The following is a 17,440-nucleotide window of genomic DNA, read 5'->3' on the forward strand; positions in this document are numbered from 1 at the left end:
TGTTTTATAAGTTTCCTGTAGCAGGACTACTAGAAGAGATTCCATCATGGGTTAAGTAGTGCCTTTGTACCAGCATTGTTTATAAGAGCTATTTCCTATTGCTATCCTAGTGTACATAAATTGTTAAATAAAATAATAAAAAGAATAGCACGAAAATCACTTCAAATCTATCACACTAATATAAATGAAAAATATTTTACAATTCACAAATCTTTACAAATTGAATAGGCACTGAAACTCAAAATGTTTTCAATTGAAGTAGGTCTCTACAAGTACTTTTAAGTCATCACTTTACGGAGCTGTTATATTATTCCTGCACGAAGATACCGACATCTTTAAAATCAGATAGTAAAATACAGCCAACTGCCTTTTTTGAAGTCTTTTCAATACATTAATTCATCGTTCATTTCTACTTCTAACTGCTATTAACCCAAAAAAGATAGCAGACGTCTGAAAGGCGCACATTTTTAATGTATTTTTAACTTTAATTTAGTTTTACATTATCAATTATTTTAATTAGCAAAAAAATAAAAAATAAAAAAATAAATTAATATGTAATATTATTAATTTATTGTTAGAAATTATGTTGACAAAGCCTATACACTTGTGAGGTATGCGGGTGATAAGTCGTCCAACGTTACATACACGTGTTTGCGCTTTGACGAAAGATAATCAATCGTGTGTTGTCATTGAGTGATTACGTTTCACATGGTGCTTTCATTTTAAACCAACATGCACATACGAATACCGCGAATACAAATATTTACGTATGGCTGAAAAATAAAGTTCTTAACAAGTAAATTTAATTAACGTTTAATTTACGTATTGCCGTAAATTAAAGTTTTTAATAAGTAAATTTATTTTCGAATAGGCGAATGGGCAAACGATTTCTTTACCACAAAAGTATTTTTATGAACGAAAAACAATCCTTGCGTTTTCGTTAGCATAAGCAGTTAAATGCTATGACGATAATACCAACATATCAATAAGTAATGGAATCAGTACATAGCGAATATCATATTTTCAATACTTATGAATCTAGACATTTTATATTATATAAAAATAATTGAATGCAAACTCATCCTACATTTATTTATATAGACTTCTTCATACCAATCCAAAAGCTGGCTCGTTGCGTGGACACAGTCTACAGTGGCCCGGTGCTGTTTAAACTTTATATAACAAATTAAATTAGAAAAATTCTTACTTGAGTGACGGGCCTTGAGACGACCAGGACGGGTAAGGCGGGGTGGGCACCGCTTCCCAAAGCAGTACTTTGAGAACCGCTGCTAAACACAATCCTCTCCTTCCAGCTCTGTGGACAATATTTCGTTTTAGATCTTTGAATTAAAAGCAGGAAGAAAAAATATATATTAATTTTAATGTCTGGTGACGTAAACTTTTCTTACTTAAATAGTTCTGTGGTTGCTTTCTGATAAAAGTTTTGTTTTTTGTAAAAAAATTAACAAAATAATTGGTCATTGCAAAATCCAATCCAATCAAAATAACTAGGGAGCGTCCATAAATTACGTGAGGTGTTTTTTTAAATTTTCTGTCCCTCACTGAGATATCGTGTGATTTTATTCAACCCCCTCCCCTATCCCCAATCTCACGTGAGATTTTTCAAAATGTGGGTTTATAATAAAAATTTCTTGAAATTATTTTCTTTCGAATCTATTAGTGAATGATCTTAATCGTATTACGATTACGCTTAAGATTAAATCTTAAGCATGTACAATCTCGATTAAATGTACCAAAATAGTATTATTATTTTTTTGTTTTAATCAGAAAAAAAATTGCGTGATATTTGCCGAGCCCCTCCTCTCTCCAACGTAAGATTAGATGATAATTGACTCGACCCCCTCCCCCCCTTAAACATCTCACGTATTTTATGAAAGCCCCTACAACGCATATTGTAAAAAATTTACTACGCCCTAAGAGATGCAAGCTAAAACTTAAGTAAAATCTGTTTTTGATTAACGTAACGAGTAATTTTTTTTTTGAAATTAGCTTTTAAGAGAATCAATCTATATCTAACATATTATGATAATGAAAGAATCTCAGCGGTTGTAAAATTAGAATCAGTATATATCAGTCATTATATAATTATCAAATATTAATTACTAGCGACCTCTGTCCGTCAATATTTTTGTACGCGATAAATTATCACCATCATATCATCTATTAAAACCTTCTTCGAAACACGCTGCATCTTATGGTATAAGTATTATTGCGATCGGTTCAGTAGTTTTCGCAGTATAACCGAACAAAAAAAACGGCTCTCCATTTATTAGTATAGATAAATTATAATCATTACCTATATCAATATATAATAATCGAATATTAAATCAGTATATAATTATCTTATTTTTGACAAACGATTTTGAATTTTAGACAATTTGAATTTTTCTTGCTGTATATTACTAAGCTAATAATAGAATATTTTGCCGCAGCAAAAAAAAAACGAACTATATGTGTTTAAAGATGAAAATAAGAGGATATAAACAAATATTTTACAATTACTTTATACTGACATTCATTCATAGTAGGCAATTAAGTATGGTATGTAGAAAGCAAAATCCATTCTATATATTTTAACAATAAAATACAAATGTATCTCTTGACGATTCACGACCACCATCACAATTCATCCTGCAATATCCCACTGCTAGGAATAGGTCTCTTTTTCCATGTAGGAGAAAGATTGGAGCTTAACCCACCACGCTACTCTATTGCGGGTTGGTGGGTATTCCTAAAATGAATAACGATTGCTATCAGATATTTATGATAACAACCGAGACGGACAGCTTAAAGTGCTCTCCGAGGCACGGCGGGAAGTTCACAAGGACAGAAAACCAAATCGGAATGAAATCTTTACAGTTACAAATATCCACCCCGAGCGGAATCGAACCCGCAAACCGTCGGTGATGGTAATTTTAGGTGCCTATATGCACCACTACACCACCGCGGCTGTTGAACCGGAGCTCTTGAATTGAGTCAATAATTACTAGGCATGCTAAAAATAATTTTTCCTTCAACATTTTCTACAAAATAATATCAATCTATTATTCAAACGAAGAGTTGTGAATAATACAATGCAATAGAAATGTCTATTGTTTAATTAAGTAAATGCCGACTTAAACTTATATAGGTGTATGGCTTTATAAATAAAGAATAAAAAAAAAAATAAGTAAATAAATGAGAATACAATATGTACTATTTCGAGCATGATTCTAGGAAGGAATTTAATTAAACAAACACTCGAAATTACGAAAATTAAATGGTTTATGAATATTTTAATTGGCATTGGTTTTGTTTAGATGTTGGGAATTCTATTCTTGAAATTTATTAATTTGGCCTCATGTGTAAAGCAAAATGTTAAGATATTTTTTCATAGTTACGTTTTAGATAAAAATTTTGAAAAATTATCTATCACGTTTTTAATATGAATAATTTTTTTTTTCGATTAAATTAAAAATCATTTGCAAAATTATTTATTCAAATATTTTTTTTATAAGCTGTAAAAGTTTTGTGTATTTATTCATTAACTTATTTTTTTTTAAGCAACCAGGAAGGCAAACATGCGTTCGGCTCACCTGATGGTAAGCGCTTACCGTAGCTTATAGACGCCAGCGACACTAGAAGCATCGCAAGTGCGTTGCCGATTCCTTCCCCCAATGCCCCATAGAAGTTATGGTCAACTTATTCATCACAGGGACACAAAACTGCTTGAAAAAAGCTTTTTAGGATGACATTTAGTGTTGTGCTCTGCTTTTGTTAGAATTCTTGTGTTAGAACGAGAACAAAGGGTTTCGCGGAAAGTGTGCTACAATGAAATTTTTTTAATTTTCCAGCATGGGTTGCCACGTTTCTTCCTAGAAATATCCTAGCACATTTTCATACGGTTTATCTAGAAATATTAATAAGCTTCGCTAGCTTTAAAAGAATATAAAATCTATTTTAAAAATTGTTAATTAATATCGATTTTTTTATATCAAATATATTGTCAATATTACATTGTAATTATCATTGAAAAAAAGAATCAGTCATCACGGTTTTGCCTGGGTAAATATCAAATTAATAGAAAAGATGATAAAAAATAGTAAAAAAAATAGTTATGCAGGTATAAAAGATATAATAATATAATAAAGATATAATCAATATTTTATGAAATGTCTAAAAATATTGAAATAGTTTTTTTTAAAAACCAGTAACTTTGATATAAATAATATAATTGCTTTCTTTGAGTTGCTTAAATCGAAGCTTTATTATAAAAGCATAATTAGAATTCAGCACAAAAAAAGTAATGTAAATGAAATATTCCTTTTCTGTAAGAAGCTTAGGACTATTAGAGGTATTCTTTGTGTTTTTAATAAAATTTAAATCAAAAATAGTTATAATTTATACGATTTAAGAAAAAAAAGTGTATTATGCGGATAAAAATGATAATAACTTTCGCTATATTATGTTATTAATAACCGAAGTTCAGTAATTATTAATTTAAGTTAATTTATTTTAAATTTAACCAAGTTACTATTTATTATGACGTTATTTTTTTTACTGACTTAAGAAAGAGGGTTGGCAATGTGGTGGATTTAATCCAATTTTATTTATTTGTATAGATTTTGTTAAGAGACACATTTTTATCACGAAAAGACACATTTTTAGCGTTCAGGTATAGGTTGTTGTTATACGTATTTTTAGTAAGTTTATATTGAAAATTGTGTTTGTTTTAACACCAAGGCGCATACTTAATACAAATATAGAAATATAAAACGGTAAGAAGTTTATTTAAACCCTTACTAGTGGGATCTGAGCGTATAGAAATCTTCTATGTTGCAAAGCTCGTAGAACGTCGATATCTACTACAGGCAGGAGATTAGAATGCTACTACTAAATTGCTTCCGAAATCTGAATAAGCCCATACATTCGTTTATGCTAGACGCGAAAACAAAATGGAAAATGTGTCATCATCATCATCATCATTACAGCCTATACAGTCCACTTCTGGACATAAGCCTCTACAAGTTTACGTCAAAAATAACGTGAACTCATGTGTTTTGCCCATGTAAAATGTGTTGGGAAATGTGTAGCAAAGTAAAAAAAGACATAATAAAGGATAAACACCGTTGGAATCAGGACCACCTCCTAGCTTTTCTATTTTAACTTAGAACTATAGATATATGCAGTCATTTGAAAAATGGCCTAAAAAATATTCGAGCAGTTAATAGCTTGTGAAAGTCGTTTATTACAAACTTTGCCATGAGCTGGCGTCGACAGGATTACAGGTAACTCAATAAAAAATATTTGTACCTGTGCGTCCGGTGTGGCTGCCCCTGATTACGCACGCCGTGACCTCCTGGCTCGACGGCGGCGGGGTCACCTGCTTCCCACTCTCTGCTCTCTGCGGGAAACAGCACCTGAAATACTGATAATATTTAATTGATCCCCTTTTTATCAATATCATTGATTATGTTCAGAAATATTTGATTTTAATTTTTCTATTCACTGTCTCAACAGTATTCTACGGATTGCTAAGATCAATTTGTAATCTTAGTTTTTATAATAGATTTGATGATATTAATTAATAGTAGTAAGATAATTTTAATCTAATTGGTTACGTTTTCGTTTAAATAAAGTGTCCGTCAGATTAAAGACGCTTTGAGAAAATCAATCGCTGGTTAGATTTTTATTAAATTATAACTATCGGTAATATCAGAAAAATACTAGGTAATACTTAATCATCTGAAGTAAGCTCCAATCCTTCTCCTACATGGAGAAAGAGGCCTCCATAGCAGTGGGATGTTACAGGCTGAATCGATCTATCAATCGGTTTATTCAGACAAAATTAAGTTCTTGTCCTATTTCTAATGACATCTTTTGACCATTTCTAGCTGAAACTTTTTAGTCAGATCTAATAAAGGTAAAGTTTTTGGAACTTTTTCCATTTTCCCCAGCGGTCACAAATATATAAGCTCATTTTCAGTCTAGTTCGAGTATAGTGTTTCAGCAACGAAAACGATGATAAGTTTTTTTTTTCATTACTATATATGATAACAAGATTTTTATACTACAAAAATATGATTTTTATGTACAAGACACGTAATCGTTATGTAATGTTGATATTTAACGTAACATCAGTTAATATTGATAAACAATCAAAAAAATATTCAACCAAAGCAAATTTTACACATACGTTGTTTCACAAATTCCAATATATAGCAATTTACATGATATGTGTTTTTTTTTTGTATCGCAGGGGAACCCATTTACGGGTGATATCCCGGGTAGGCACTCCTAGACCGTATGTCGGCTTTAGCACTTGGGGGTGTAATACTGACCAAACCCTTGCGGGAGCCTTCAGCCGCTTTAATTTGAGATCCAGATCTGCAGGCAAAATGATCCCTCCAGCGAAATTATGTGGTTTTATTCTGTTCAATCCATACTAATATTATAAATGTTAAAGTGAGTTTTTTGCTTGTTTGTTTGGTTGACTTCCATGACATAGAACGGATATAGGCTATCTTTCGTCTCGGAAAAATACTTAGGTCCTGTGGGATGGCGAAATATTTTCAGAGGCCCAAAAGGCACACATTTCTATGAATGGAAAAATATGGTCTTATTGTCTTATTGGTTAATCATTTTCATAATTCCAAGAACATGTACTTACCTATTATTAATAATATTGTTAAGAGCCAATAAAAATTTAATGATAATATTTAGAGTGTAGATATAATAAATATTTATTTATTAAACTTTTTAATATTTCAAATAAACTCAACAAATATTTAGTACTTGTTTTTAAACTGAAACTCTTAAAATCTTATGATTTATTCTCTTTAGATAGATCTCTTTGCTCTTAAAATACAAATTGTCACGGGCGAAGCCGCGATAAAAGCTAGTCATAAATAGTAAATCGCCGAAATTTATGGTGTTCCTAAATTCTAAAGAACTATACCAAGTTGTAGAATTCTCTATTTTTGTGTTCATTTTCACGTATAAGCTTTGTTAAAAATTGGTACATTTATACAATTTCTTATTATTATAGTGACTTAACTACAGCCTAGCCTTAATTATACTTTGCCCTCTAATGTCCATTGAATAAAAGGTAGAATGACTCATTTGAATTCAATGAATCTCATTTTTCTTATTTTTAAGAGAAAGAGACTGATTCTTTATAAAAGACGGAATTGAGACAAAGTTAATAAGTGGCCATAATATCTGGAGCTCAGACTGAAAACTGTAAGAATTTTTTGTAAGGAATTTTAATGGCATTTAAAATATTGTTATTTTAGGATTTCTGTCATTTCTAACATCAGAATGTTATTAGTTTGTCTTACGTAAATTGACTATTTGAAAAAGAAAAATCTTTGTTGAACGTGACATTTTACTTTGAGAAAAATTATCATTATAATAATTGAAATGTACGAGATACTTTAGGCTTTCCTCAGCTACAACGTCAATTAGGAAAATGTGGAGAAACATTTTACTTGTAAAAATTATCTTTTACTGACTACCACCTGATTCTCTACTACAAAAACTATTACTGCTACTATTAGTTGATTCACTGAACTAGAGGAACGATCTCACACCAAGCATCTTAAAACACTTTCTAAAAAGTATTTCGAGAAAGCACGTCGAACGACAGTCTAACCCTCGTGTAGCAGAGACACCTACGTAGGTATGATAGACGTCCAATGCACGTCCTGGCAGACTCCGACGATAGAATAACCACCAACATTGCCCTCTACACAGGGAAAACCGCACACACAAACTGTTTCCGCCGGCGAGGACGAGGTCCCTGCGTTAGGATGGCTCAAACACGTTTAGGCGTATCGATCGACAATAACTCGTCACAGCGGCGGTGCGGCGCACCGTATAGCTCCTCGTCTATTCCGACGATGTCCAGGGCCAAGGTGTGATCTCGCTAGGAGACACCCTTAGAACTAGCGTCTTCCCTGAGCCCTCTTAAAGGGCTCCCATTTTACTTCGCGGCCGGAGTCTATAGTACCCGACCCCTCTCACCGATGACGCTGCAAAGTCAAGTAGCGTCAACAGCAACAATCATTTAAAAAAAAAAACTTTGTATAACCTTTTTTCGCAGGAATGTATCCATTTTTTTATTTCTTTCACAAAAATCAGATAGTATTTAAAAAATAATAAAAGTACCCAATTTCGTGCAGTCATTTGAAAGTTATGCGTGCATACATTTCAGCGATATATTTATTTTTCAATAAATTTTAAAGCTATTTTACTTACCGCAACAGTTTGCAATTCTTGAAGAGGCAGATGAAAGCTTGGCGAAATTTTCTATTCATGAAACAATAGGTGATGGGGTTGCAGCATGATGAGCAGTACGCGAGTAGCTGCAAGGAGACGATACCCTTGGACCCGATGTAGTAGTACAACTCCTCAGGATAAAAGAGGTATATCTGCAACAAATAATCTTTTTAACCGAGTTAAAAAAAGACGAGGTTCTAGATTCTGTACTTTTTATGTTTATACTGATTTCGATGATTCATTTAATTTTGATCAAGATCTGAAGATTAGTTTATCTGTGTAATTACTCACGACGGATTAAACGAGTACCATAAAATGGATTTTAAGTGGGTCCTAAAATGTTACTAAAATTAAACCGTCTTTTTTAAACATTGATTAATTTTAAACACTTAATCCTTAGAAGCTGTCAACGTTTGGAAATATTTTAGACTAGTAATTTATTCGGTAATTTTATACGTGTTCTGAATTTTTAGTTTAAGGGCTAAGTTGTCTCATAAGCCAGACTAAAAAACTCTGTCTATAGTTTAAAATCTTTTATAAATAAAAATTACCGTTACTTCAGAAAACAAAATCTAGAAGTCGGCTTTAAAGCTCATTAAAAGTACGTTTTACGTAGACTTCTAATATAAAATTATCATAATTACAATTTGTTATCAATACATATAATTAAAATGTATGAAATGTATAAAATATTATTAGGGCCTATTATCAACGCGGATAGCACCCAAAACAGTGATTGTCAGAATTTTTGTCTGTTTGTCTGTGCGTTTGTGCATGCTAATCTCAGAAATGGATTATCAGATTTAGATGTAGGTTTTACTAATATATTGTGGCAAGATTAACTTAACATTTAATGTTTGTTTCATGTCAATCGGTTCATAAACAAAAAAGTTATACCAATTTAAAGAATCACGTTGAACATGGAATGTCACTATTCCACGCGGACGAAGTCGCAAGCACAGCTAGTAAAACATATAAATAGAGATAAAATATAAAGAGAGAGAGATATTTATATAAAATTGAATTAGCTGTGCGGTTACGGCAGTAAGAATATAACCACACCCTCTCTTCCCATGGGTGTCGTAAGAGGCAACTAAGGGATATCACAGTTCCACTACCACCTTAGAACTTAAAAAAACGACTTTGAAATACACAGGCCAAAGACGGGTAGTAGCCTCTTCGGTGCAACAAAGCCAGCCGGTCACCATCCCGCCTGCCCTGCGTGGTGACTATGGGCAAAACACATGAGTTCACGCAATTTTTGGCCCGAACTTGTGGCCTTGTTCAGCAGTGAACTGTATTTGGCTGAAGTGAAGTGAGTCATTTATGTTAACAATGACTACAATGAAATCAATGAAAGGTAGTATTGGTAGACATATTAGTAGCCTACCAGGTAAATACACATTAATAAGAGGTTCTCCGGAAATTGATTACTTAAAAGAGCGCAAAGCGCTTTGGAAATCAAAGTAGAACCGCCATGTCCATTAGCAAATAAAAATTACCAACAAATAAATAAGATGATTTAAGGAAGAGAATTTTCACAAAACGAACGGGTTTCATAATTGGGTATCTGTGTAATGGAATGATAGGAGTTACATCGAGGTATAATTGGGAAAAATCTAGATATTGGCTTTTCTTTTATCTCTAACGTACCACGTAAAATCATTGATATAGTAGACTCTTTCGATTCTTCGAAAATTACAATTAACAATTTAAAATAATGATTAAATTGTATTTATCAGCAAAGTTATCAGTTTTTGGTATTTTTACAAATAATTTCTCTTTAATTCTTTGATTTTTTTTGTTTTATTCTTTTGTTGTAGTTAATTTAATTGTAAAAAACTATCTTAAGTTGTATACTTACCATATACATACCATGTGTATGTTATTTATGTATGTTATTAGTGTATGTTAGTCAAGTTTAATGTAGTTATCACCTGTAATTAAAGTTACACTCAGACTCTACTGGTATTGAATATGTACTTGAAATATGGTGTTCTATTAATAAATGAAATAAATAAACATTTGGTACGACGATATTATGGTCAAGCCAAGCAACCGTACACGAATACTCTTTAGTCTTTTTTTCCTGTTAGGAATTATAACTTACAGATAACAGTAAGTAATAACGTACGGGTAGGTTTATAACCTTTTTAGTGGTAAGACGAGACTTACCACTCAGTCCTTTTTGTTTTATAGCTTAACACTTATTGCTTTTATTAGTGACCATATTTTAGTTGACTAGCTCACCGCTATTATATTTTTATAAAGACTTTTTCTTTTTCAAAAAAATTTCAGTATTTTGTATTGTGAAGAAATATGGAAAGAGCATTTGTAATTTATAAATTTGAGGCTCTTAAAGGAACGATTGATTTTTCATCGACAAAGTATTGTGTTTGGGGATTATTGTATCAAATCATTGTAGAAAACGATTTGTAAATAATGTATACTGTACTTATATTATGTTTTTTTTTGTATTAATGAATGAATAATTCTTAACCTTTTATCACAGAGTATGATTATATTAAAGAGGTCGAGGACGTCTCGCTTAGGGAGAATTTATTTACCAGCGCCTTTTAAGACTTAACGACCAAGAAGCACAGTAAAAAGGGCTGAGGACATTTTCATATCACAAACCTAATCTGATAATCATTTCGTTAAGATTTTTGGTGAACAAACTTATTTATTAAATATACTAATATATAGTATTCCAGATTAATAAATTTTTTCCTAACGTTCCATATGATGTCTATAGGATGCAATTTTATGCATTTCTTCGCTAAATATAATTAAGAGTTAAAATATAAAACACAATAATAGTGAGATTATAATAACTACAAGCCAATCCAAAAGGATTTAAAGTAACTTAAAGTAATAAAGAACATTTGGGGGTAAAAAAATTTGAGTAATATTTTCTAAATAATCTACAAGTAAGTGAACAGCATCTGGCAGCAATATTCGCCGACAGTCGCTTTCTTTAATATATTTTTTTTACTCTGATAAATGTGAGAGATTCTTTACTGACCAATTTCTCTTGAAAAAGATGATACAGAATAAATTTTAACTTTCCTTGAAGTTATTTTACTATTGTATTTTATACGAGATGTTGCTTTTGCTGTTTTGATTTAAAAAACATTCTATAATGAAACCAAACGCTAGGATAATTTTTATTATTACGAACTATAACTAATGATAGGAAGATATCGAATGCTTACGTAAAAAATATAGCTAATTAAATATTACTTTTATAATGATACAAATTGTTTTAAAAAAAATTATTACATAAAACGTGCTAATCTTTTTTCGCATTTTAGGAATTAAGTTTTGGTAATTATATCTTTAAAAACATAAATTCCCAATTAACTGAGGTAGGGCACGGCAGGATCCTGCATATATCCTGCTCGAAATCTGGAGCAGCCCGACTGCAGAAGTATCTCGACCTTACAGAAGATTACAGCTAAATAGTACTGCTTTCTTTCAGTGTGGTGTTTCTGTGGTGAATAAGGCGACCAAAGCTCCGGAGGGGGGTTATATCACTAGGTCGGCAAACAAGCGTACGGGTCACCTGATGGTAAGCGATTACCGTAGCTTATAGACACCTGCAACACCAGAAGCATCGCAAGCGCGTTGCCGACCCAAATCCCCAATCCCCCCAGGAGCTCTGGTCACCTTACTCATCAACAGGAACACAATACTGCTTGAAAACAGTACTATTTTGCTGTGATCTTTTGTAAGGTCGAGGTACTACCCCAGTCGGGCTGCTACATATTTTGAGCAGGAAATTCCTGCTGTGCCCTACCTCAGTTAAAAGATCGGTAACACGCTTGCGATGCTTCAGGCGTCTATTAGCTACGGTAACCGCCTACCATCAGGTGATCCGTACGCTTCTTTTTTGACCTAGTTATATTAAAAAAAAATTGAAATCTTCATCATGAATTCCGTGTTATGTTTGTAAGAGACGGAAGGTATTCAGTGATATAATATATAACATGGACATTGTGGTATAGTAAAGGTGTTTCGTTGACTAAAATACCAAAGTGAAAATTATTTAGTTTATCACCTACAGTTTATTGAAATTTATAGGTTCGGCGAAGAAGGTATCGTGTACACTAAATTTCACTAGAGTAGACGGTAAGAGGTGGAAGTTGCTAAGGTACTCGTCGATTTTATTAGCTTTGCTAAAACTTTAAAACCCATTAACTATTATACGGTACTAAAATACGTGATTTATATATATATATATATATACAGGGTGGCCGATCACTTGACGTCATAAAAAAAAATTTAGGTCCGGTATGTTGTGGGGTATCCGAATCACCCCCATGTATGTTACGCGATTTTTTATAGTTTAGGAGTTATGAATTTTTTTCGATTTTATGAGAAATTTCGACTTGACCATCTTAAAAAATTTCTAAAAAAAAAAGAAAATTTTTTTTTAGAGTTTTATTTTTTGCAACTGAATTCGCATAAGTTGTACTTTTATGCATAAAATAATCAGCTTCGTAGCTTTGATGAAAGTTATGAAAATGTTGGTCTAAAGTCAAAAATCTACGTTCCGTGAATTAGGACTTAAATTTTCAACTTTAAATTAAAAATCTAAACAGGTGACCTTATGATTTCTTAGTTAGTCTTAAAAATGCGCCAGACTATCAGCTTTCATAATAATAATAAAAAAGCCGTACTTAATATGGAAAATTTGGCTAAAATCGGTCTTCAAAGACAGCAAGGTGGAGAATTCTTAAAATTTGCCTATTGATTAAAAAAAGTTTTTTATCATTCCTAAGGCTAATTAATGATTAGAAAATACTGGAAACCTATTGTGTTGGTTGGATAAGAAAAGTTTTAGGCTTTTAAGTAAGAACAAAATCATAATGTTAAAATCATTTAATATTTTTAAAATTTATAATAAATGTTCAACGTGGCCACCTTCAGCAGCAATGAAATAACGAATGGTGACACAAGTAGCAGTAAACACAATGTGAGCACAACTGAGATCAGTAACTAACGAACTAGCTTTGATCGGTTGCGATCGGCCTCTTATGCCACCGAGAGTGAGGGAGATAGCAATATAGTTTCTTATCCTTTCAGCCCATTGTTATTGTAGGTAAAATTTGCCGTTTTTTACGACGGTATAGAATTTGTATTGTTTCTGGAGGTGGCCATGTTGAACATTTATTATAAATTTTAAAAATATTAAATGATTTTAACATTATGATTTTGTTCTTACTTAAAAGCCTAAAACTTTTCTTATCCAACCAACACAATAGGTTTACAGCATTTTCTAATCATTAATTAGCCTTAGGAATGATAAAAAACTTTTTTTAATCAATAGGCAAATTTTAAGAATTCTCCACCTTGCTGTCTTTGAAGACCGATTTTAGCCAAATTTTCCATATTAAGTACGGCTTTTTTATTATTATTATGAAAGCTGATAGTCTGGCGCATTTTTAAGACTAACTAAGAAATCATAAGGTCACCTGTTTAGATTTTTAATTTAAAGTTGAAAATTTAAGTCCTAATTCACGGAACGTAGATTTTTGACTTTAGACCAACATTTTCATAACTTTCATCAAAGCTACGAAGCTGATTATTTTATGCATAAAAGTACAACTTATGCGAATTCAGTTGCAAAAAATAAAACTCTAAAAAAAAATTTTCTTTTTTTTTTAGAAATTTTTTAAGATGGTCAAGTCGAAATTTCTCATAAAATCGAAAAAAATTCATAACTCCTAAACTATAAAAAATCGCGTAACATACATGGGGGTGATTCGGATACCCCACAACATACCGGACCTAAATTTTTTTTTATGACGTCAAGTGATCGGCCACCCTGTATATATATATATATATATATATATATATATATATATATATATATATATATATATATATATATATATATATCCTTATTTAATGTGCGTGTCTTCCTAAAGACCTTTCGCATTATAATATGATTAATTACTTTATTAGGCTTTGTACGAAACCCTTTGACGTTTTTAATAAACTCAAAACTTGAACGAATTAAGTTAAAATCACTCAAAACTTCAATGTAGGTTTCATAAGCATTTTTGGAGTTGTCATTTAATAGAGTATATATTCGTAATATTTAGTAATTACTTAATATAGTTAATGCGAATGTACCATTGCTTAGTAAAATTGATTCTCTTGAAAAGAATCAGCAAATAAATCAGATGTCATTCAAAGCAAAAATAGTAACCGTTAGTTTATTATTCACTCATTAAAAATCGTCGTATTTTCTAGAAAAATAGTGGCTTCGTAGTGCACACACATCATTGTATTTTATATGATTTTGTATATATGCTTTGGTAGGTCCAATTTTGTAAGTAAAAAATCAATTCACTAATTTTTATTGTACACTAAATATATTTATTATTTATTTTCACAAATTCTTGAGACACTGAATATTCTAGAAAATATAAAATAATATTACAAAACAAAAGATGTACGCTATAGGAATAAAAGATCAAACTATTCTTCAATGGAATATAAATTTAAAAAAAAATTACATCAACGAAATTAAGAGGCTAAAGAAGGGTTATTTTTCTCTTTTTAGATTTTTATAATAAACATTAGTGTATTTCTATAAGTATAAGAACTTTTTTACTTATTATTAGATGATTACTAGCTGACCCCGCAAAAGTTGTTTTTCCATATATGTTATTAACCCTCTTAATCCCCCCCTCTTATAACTTAGGGGCATGAAAATAGATATCAGCCGATTCTCAGACCTTCTCGATATGCACACAAAATTTTATAAAAACCGATCTAGCCGTTTCGGAGGAGTATTGTAACTAACATTGTGACACGAGAATTTTATACATAAGATTTAAAATCAATTCACTCCTTAGAGAGCATTAATCGATTGTGTTAAACTATCGAATCAATAATCAAATACCTATTTAATTTACATAGCTATTAACTCGGTAACAGACGAGTTGGACAATTATTGTAATAGTTGAATTCTCAGTAGGTCTGAATTTAGTTTTAATCGTCAGACGTTTAAAGTTTAACACCGAATATTAGATAGCTAAGCAAATATCTAAAATGAAGTTTATGGTACTCTGACGATAGCAAAATTTATTGAGGAGCAAAATACTTAAATTATATAAATTATTAATGTGTGTACTTAGTTTTGATTGCATATAAGTAAAGCTTAAAAAAAGTCTAAATTAGAACTTAAGAATGTCAGAAGTCCTTTACGAACTTTACACATACTACCATTCCGAACATTTTCATTTCCTTCTTATTACGCCAAGCCAAACAAAAATTATTATTAAGTTAGAGATCTTTATGCTCAAAAGACACGAATATTTTTTTTAATCTTAAATGATATAAACATATAGTCTAAGAATATTTTTGTTTTGGATGGCTGGATCAAGTGTCACGAGTAGCTTCGTAAGTTGAAGCATCCTTGCATTTATAAAAAAAAAGAAATAAAAATCGTCCAAAGTCCTCCGAAACGACTAGACCGGTTTTTATGTAATTTTGTGTGTAGGAGGTCTGAGAATTGGCCGATATCTATTTTTCATACCCCTTAGTTATAAGGGGGGGGGGGATTAAGGGGTTAATAACATATATGGCAAAACAACGTTTGCCGGGTCAGGTAGTATATCTATAATAAACAAATAATAATAATCGATATCTTACTAAGTCAAGTTGAAGAAAACAAGTATTAGTTAACAGTAGATTAATTGCAAAGTAATTATGGAATTAAAAATATTTATCATAATATGAGCTCCGTGCTAAACTTGTTAATTTGAAAAAAAAAATCTTACCGTATTTATGACATGCAGAGGAGTCCAACATACGAAGAACTCCAAAATGATCACAAACAGCATTCGGATTACCTGAAAAATGAAGGAATATTATAGGTGTTGTATTGTATTTTAGTACGTGTAATGAATTAATTCAATACAAAAGGGAAATTTTATATTAAATTAATTCATCAAATTTAGAAATTATTATGATAACTTTAAATGTTTTGCGTTTAATTATTTCTAAATCATCTTTGCTTATATATTATAATATCTATATATATAAAACTTTTGTGTCACGATGTATGTTAGCGATAAACTCCGAAACTACTGAACCAAATTTTAGCATCTGTAATTTGGTCCAACTTGGGAGATAGGATAGTTTTTATCTCAATTATTGATCTCAATATTTATTATTCCGAATTAAATGTCTATTATACGACTTTAATGTTTATTTATTGGTTAGTTCTATAAAATCCTAATAGATGGCGGGTTGGCATCTAAGTTGCTCAGATATCCGGTAGATGGCGCCGTATTTCTACTTCTAGATTATAGATGGTGCGTTTGAATATATAATTTACATATATTTTAATAAATTATAATTTCTGAGCCACATTAGGTGACTCAGTTACACGCTAGTTACATATTGATACTATTTGCTGTATTACTTGGAAGGCTTATATTATGTTTTTTTAATTGTAAAAAAGTTAGAATTTTAGTATATTATACAATATTTAAAGCTATTATTTTCTCTTTTCATTTTATCAGCTGTTTATTATCTATAAATGTTGACAGTTGTTGTAAATGTTGCCCATATCCTTTGTAAAGAATCTTATGTCTCGGGAGAAATTCCAAAATATGTTCTGTTGGCAGTCAAGATTACTCTTCCTTATTACGTGCCGACCTTTGTCTAACATCGGAAAATGTATTTATAGTACATTCCTAATTTATTGCGTACAATTGAATTTCTACTGAGGTAGGGCACATCAGGAAATACCCTGCTCAAAATGTGGAGCAGCCCGACTGGGAGAGTATTTTTTTTATACATTACATAAACATCCATGGGCTCTTAAGTGCCCAAGACTTTTTCACTTATTTACATTTTAATTGTCAAACATTCAGGCGTATTGATTTCAACATTGCATGCTTCAACTAAAGTTTAGTATTTCTAATTTTATGGTGAGTCCAATTTGAGGTGAGTTGAGTGAGATTAGGGATAGGTATACGACTATAGTAATTTTTTTTTAATTTAAAATTTTCAATTATATAACACACTATATGCTCTATAATGTTACTTCACCACATTGTCGACGTCCACACTAACTTTTTTAAAACAGCGTCCGCAGCAAGCTTCGCGAGCACATCCTCAATAGCGTCAGCATCCT

The 17,440-nt window shown here is 31.3% G+C and overlaps 2 protein-coding genes across 2 annotated transcripts in view; both read right to left on the reverse strand.

Annotated features, from left to right (window-relative positions):
• The window catches only part of LOC123670440 (proton-coupled amino acid transporter-like protein CG1139), a 57,245-nt gene extending 55,033 nt beyond the window's left edge, over window positions 1–2,212 (reverse strand). The window contains exons 1-2 of the mRNA XM_045603936.1: window positions 2,171–2,212; window positions 1,208–1,315 (exon numbers count right to left, since the gene is read on the reverse strand). Coding sequence (XP_045459892.1) covers window positions 1,208–1,315; window positions 2,171–2,212 — 150 coding nt within the window. The remainder of the gene's footprint in view (window positions 1–1,207; window positions 1,316–2,170) is intronic.
• A 1,663-nt stretch (window positions 2,213–3,875) lies between these two features.
• Window positions 3,876–17,440, reverse strand: part of LOC123670441 (cholecystokinin receptor-like) — a 116,725-nt gene continuing 103,160 nt past the window's right edge. The window contains exons 8-11 of the mRNA XM_045603937.1: window positions 16,077–16,148; window positions 8,260–8,432; window positions 5,314–5,420; window positions 3,876–3,910 (exon numbers count right to left, since the gene is read on the reverse strand). Of these exons, the coding sequence (XP_045459893.1) occupies window positions 3,876–3,910; window positions 5,314–5,420; window positions 8,260–8,432; window positions 16,077–16,148 (387 nt within the window). The remainder of the gene's footprint in view (window positions 3,911–5,313; window positions 5,421–8,259; window positions 8,433–16,076; window positions 16,149–17,440) is intronic.

This window comes from Melitaea cinxia, chromosome 4, assembly GCF_905220565.1.
Source record: "Melitaea cinxia chromosome 4, ilMelCinx1.1, whole genome shotgun sequence".
In the NCBI taxonomy this organism is placed as follows: domain Eukaryota; kingdom Metazoa; phylum Arthropoda; class Insecta; order Lepidoptera; family Nymphalidae; genus Melitaea; species Melitaea cinxia.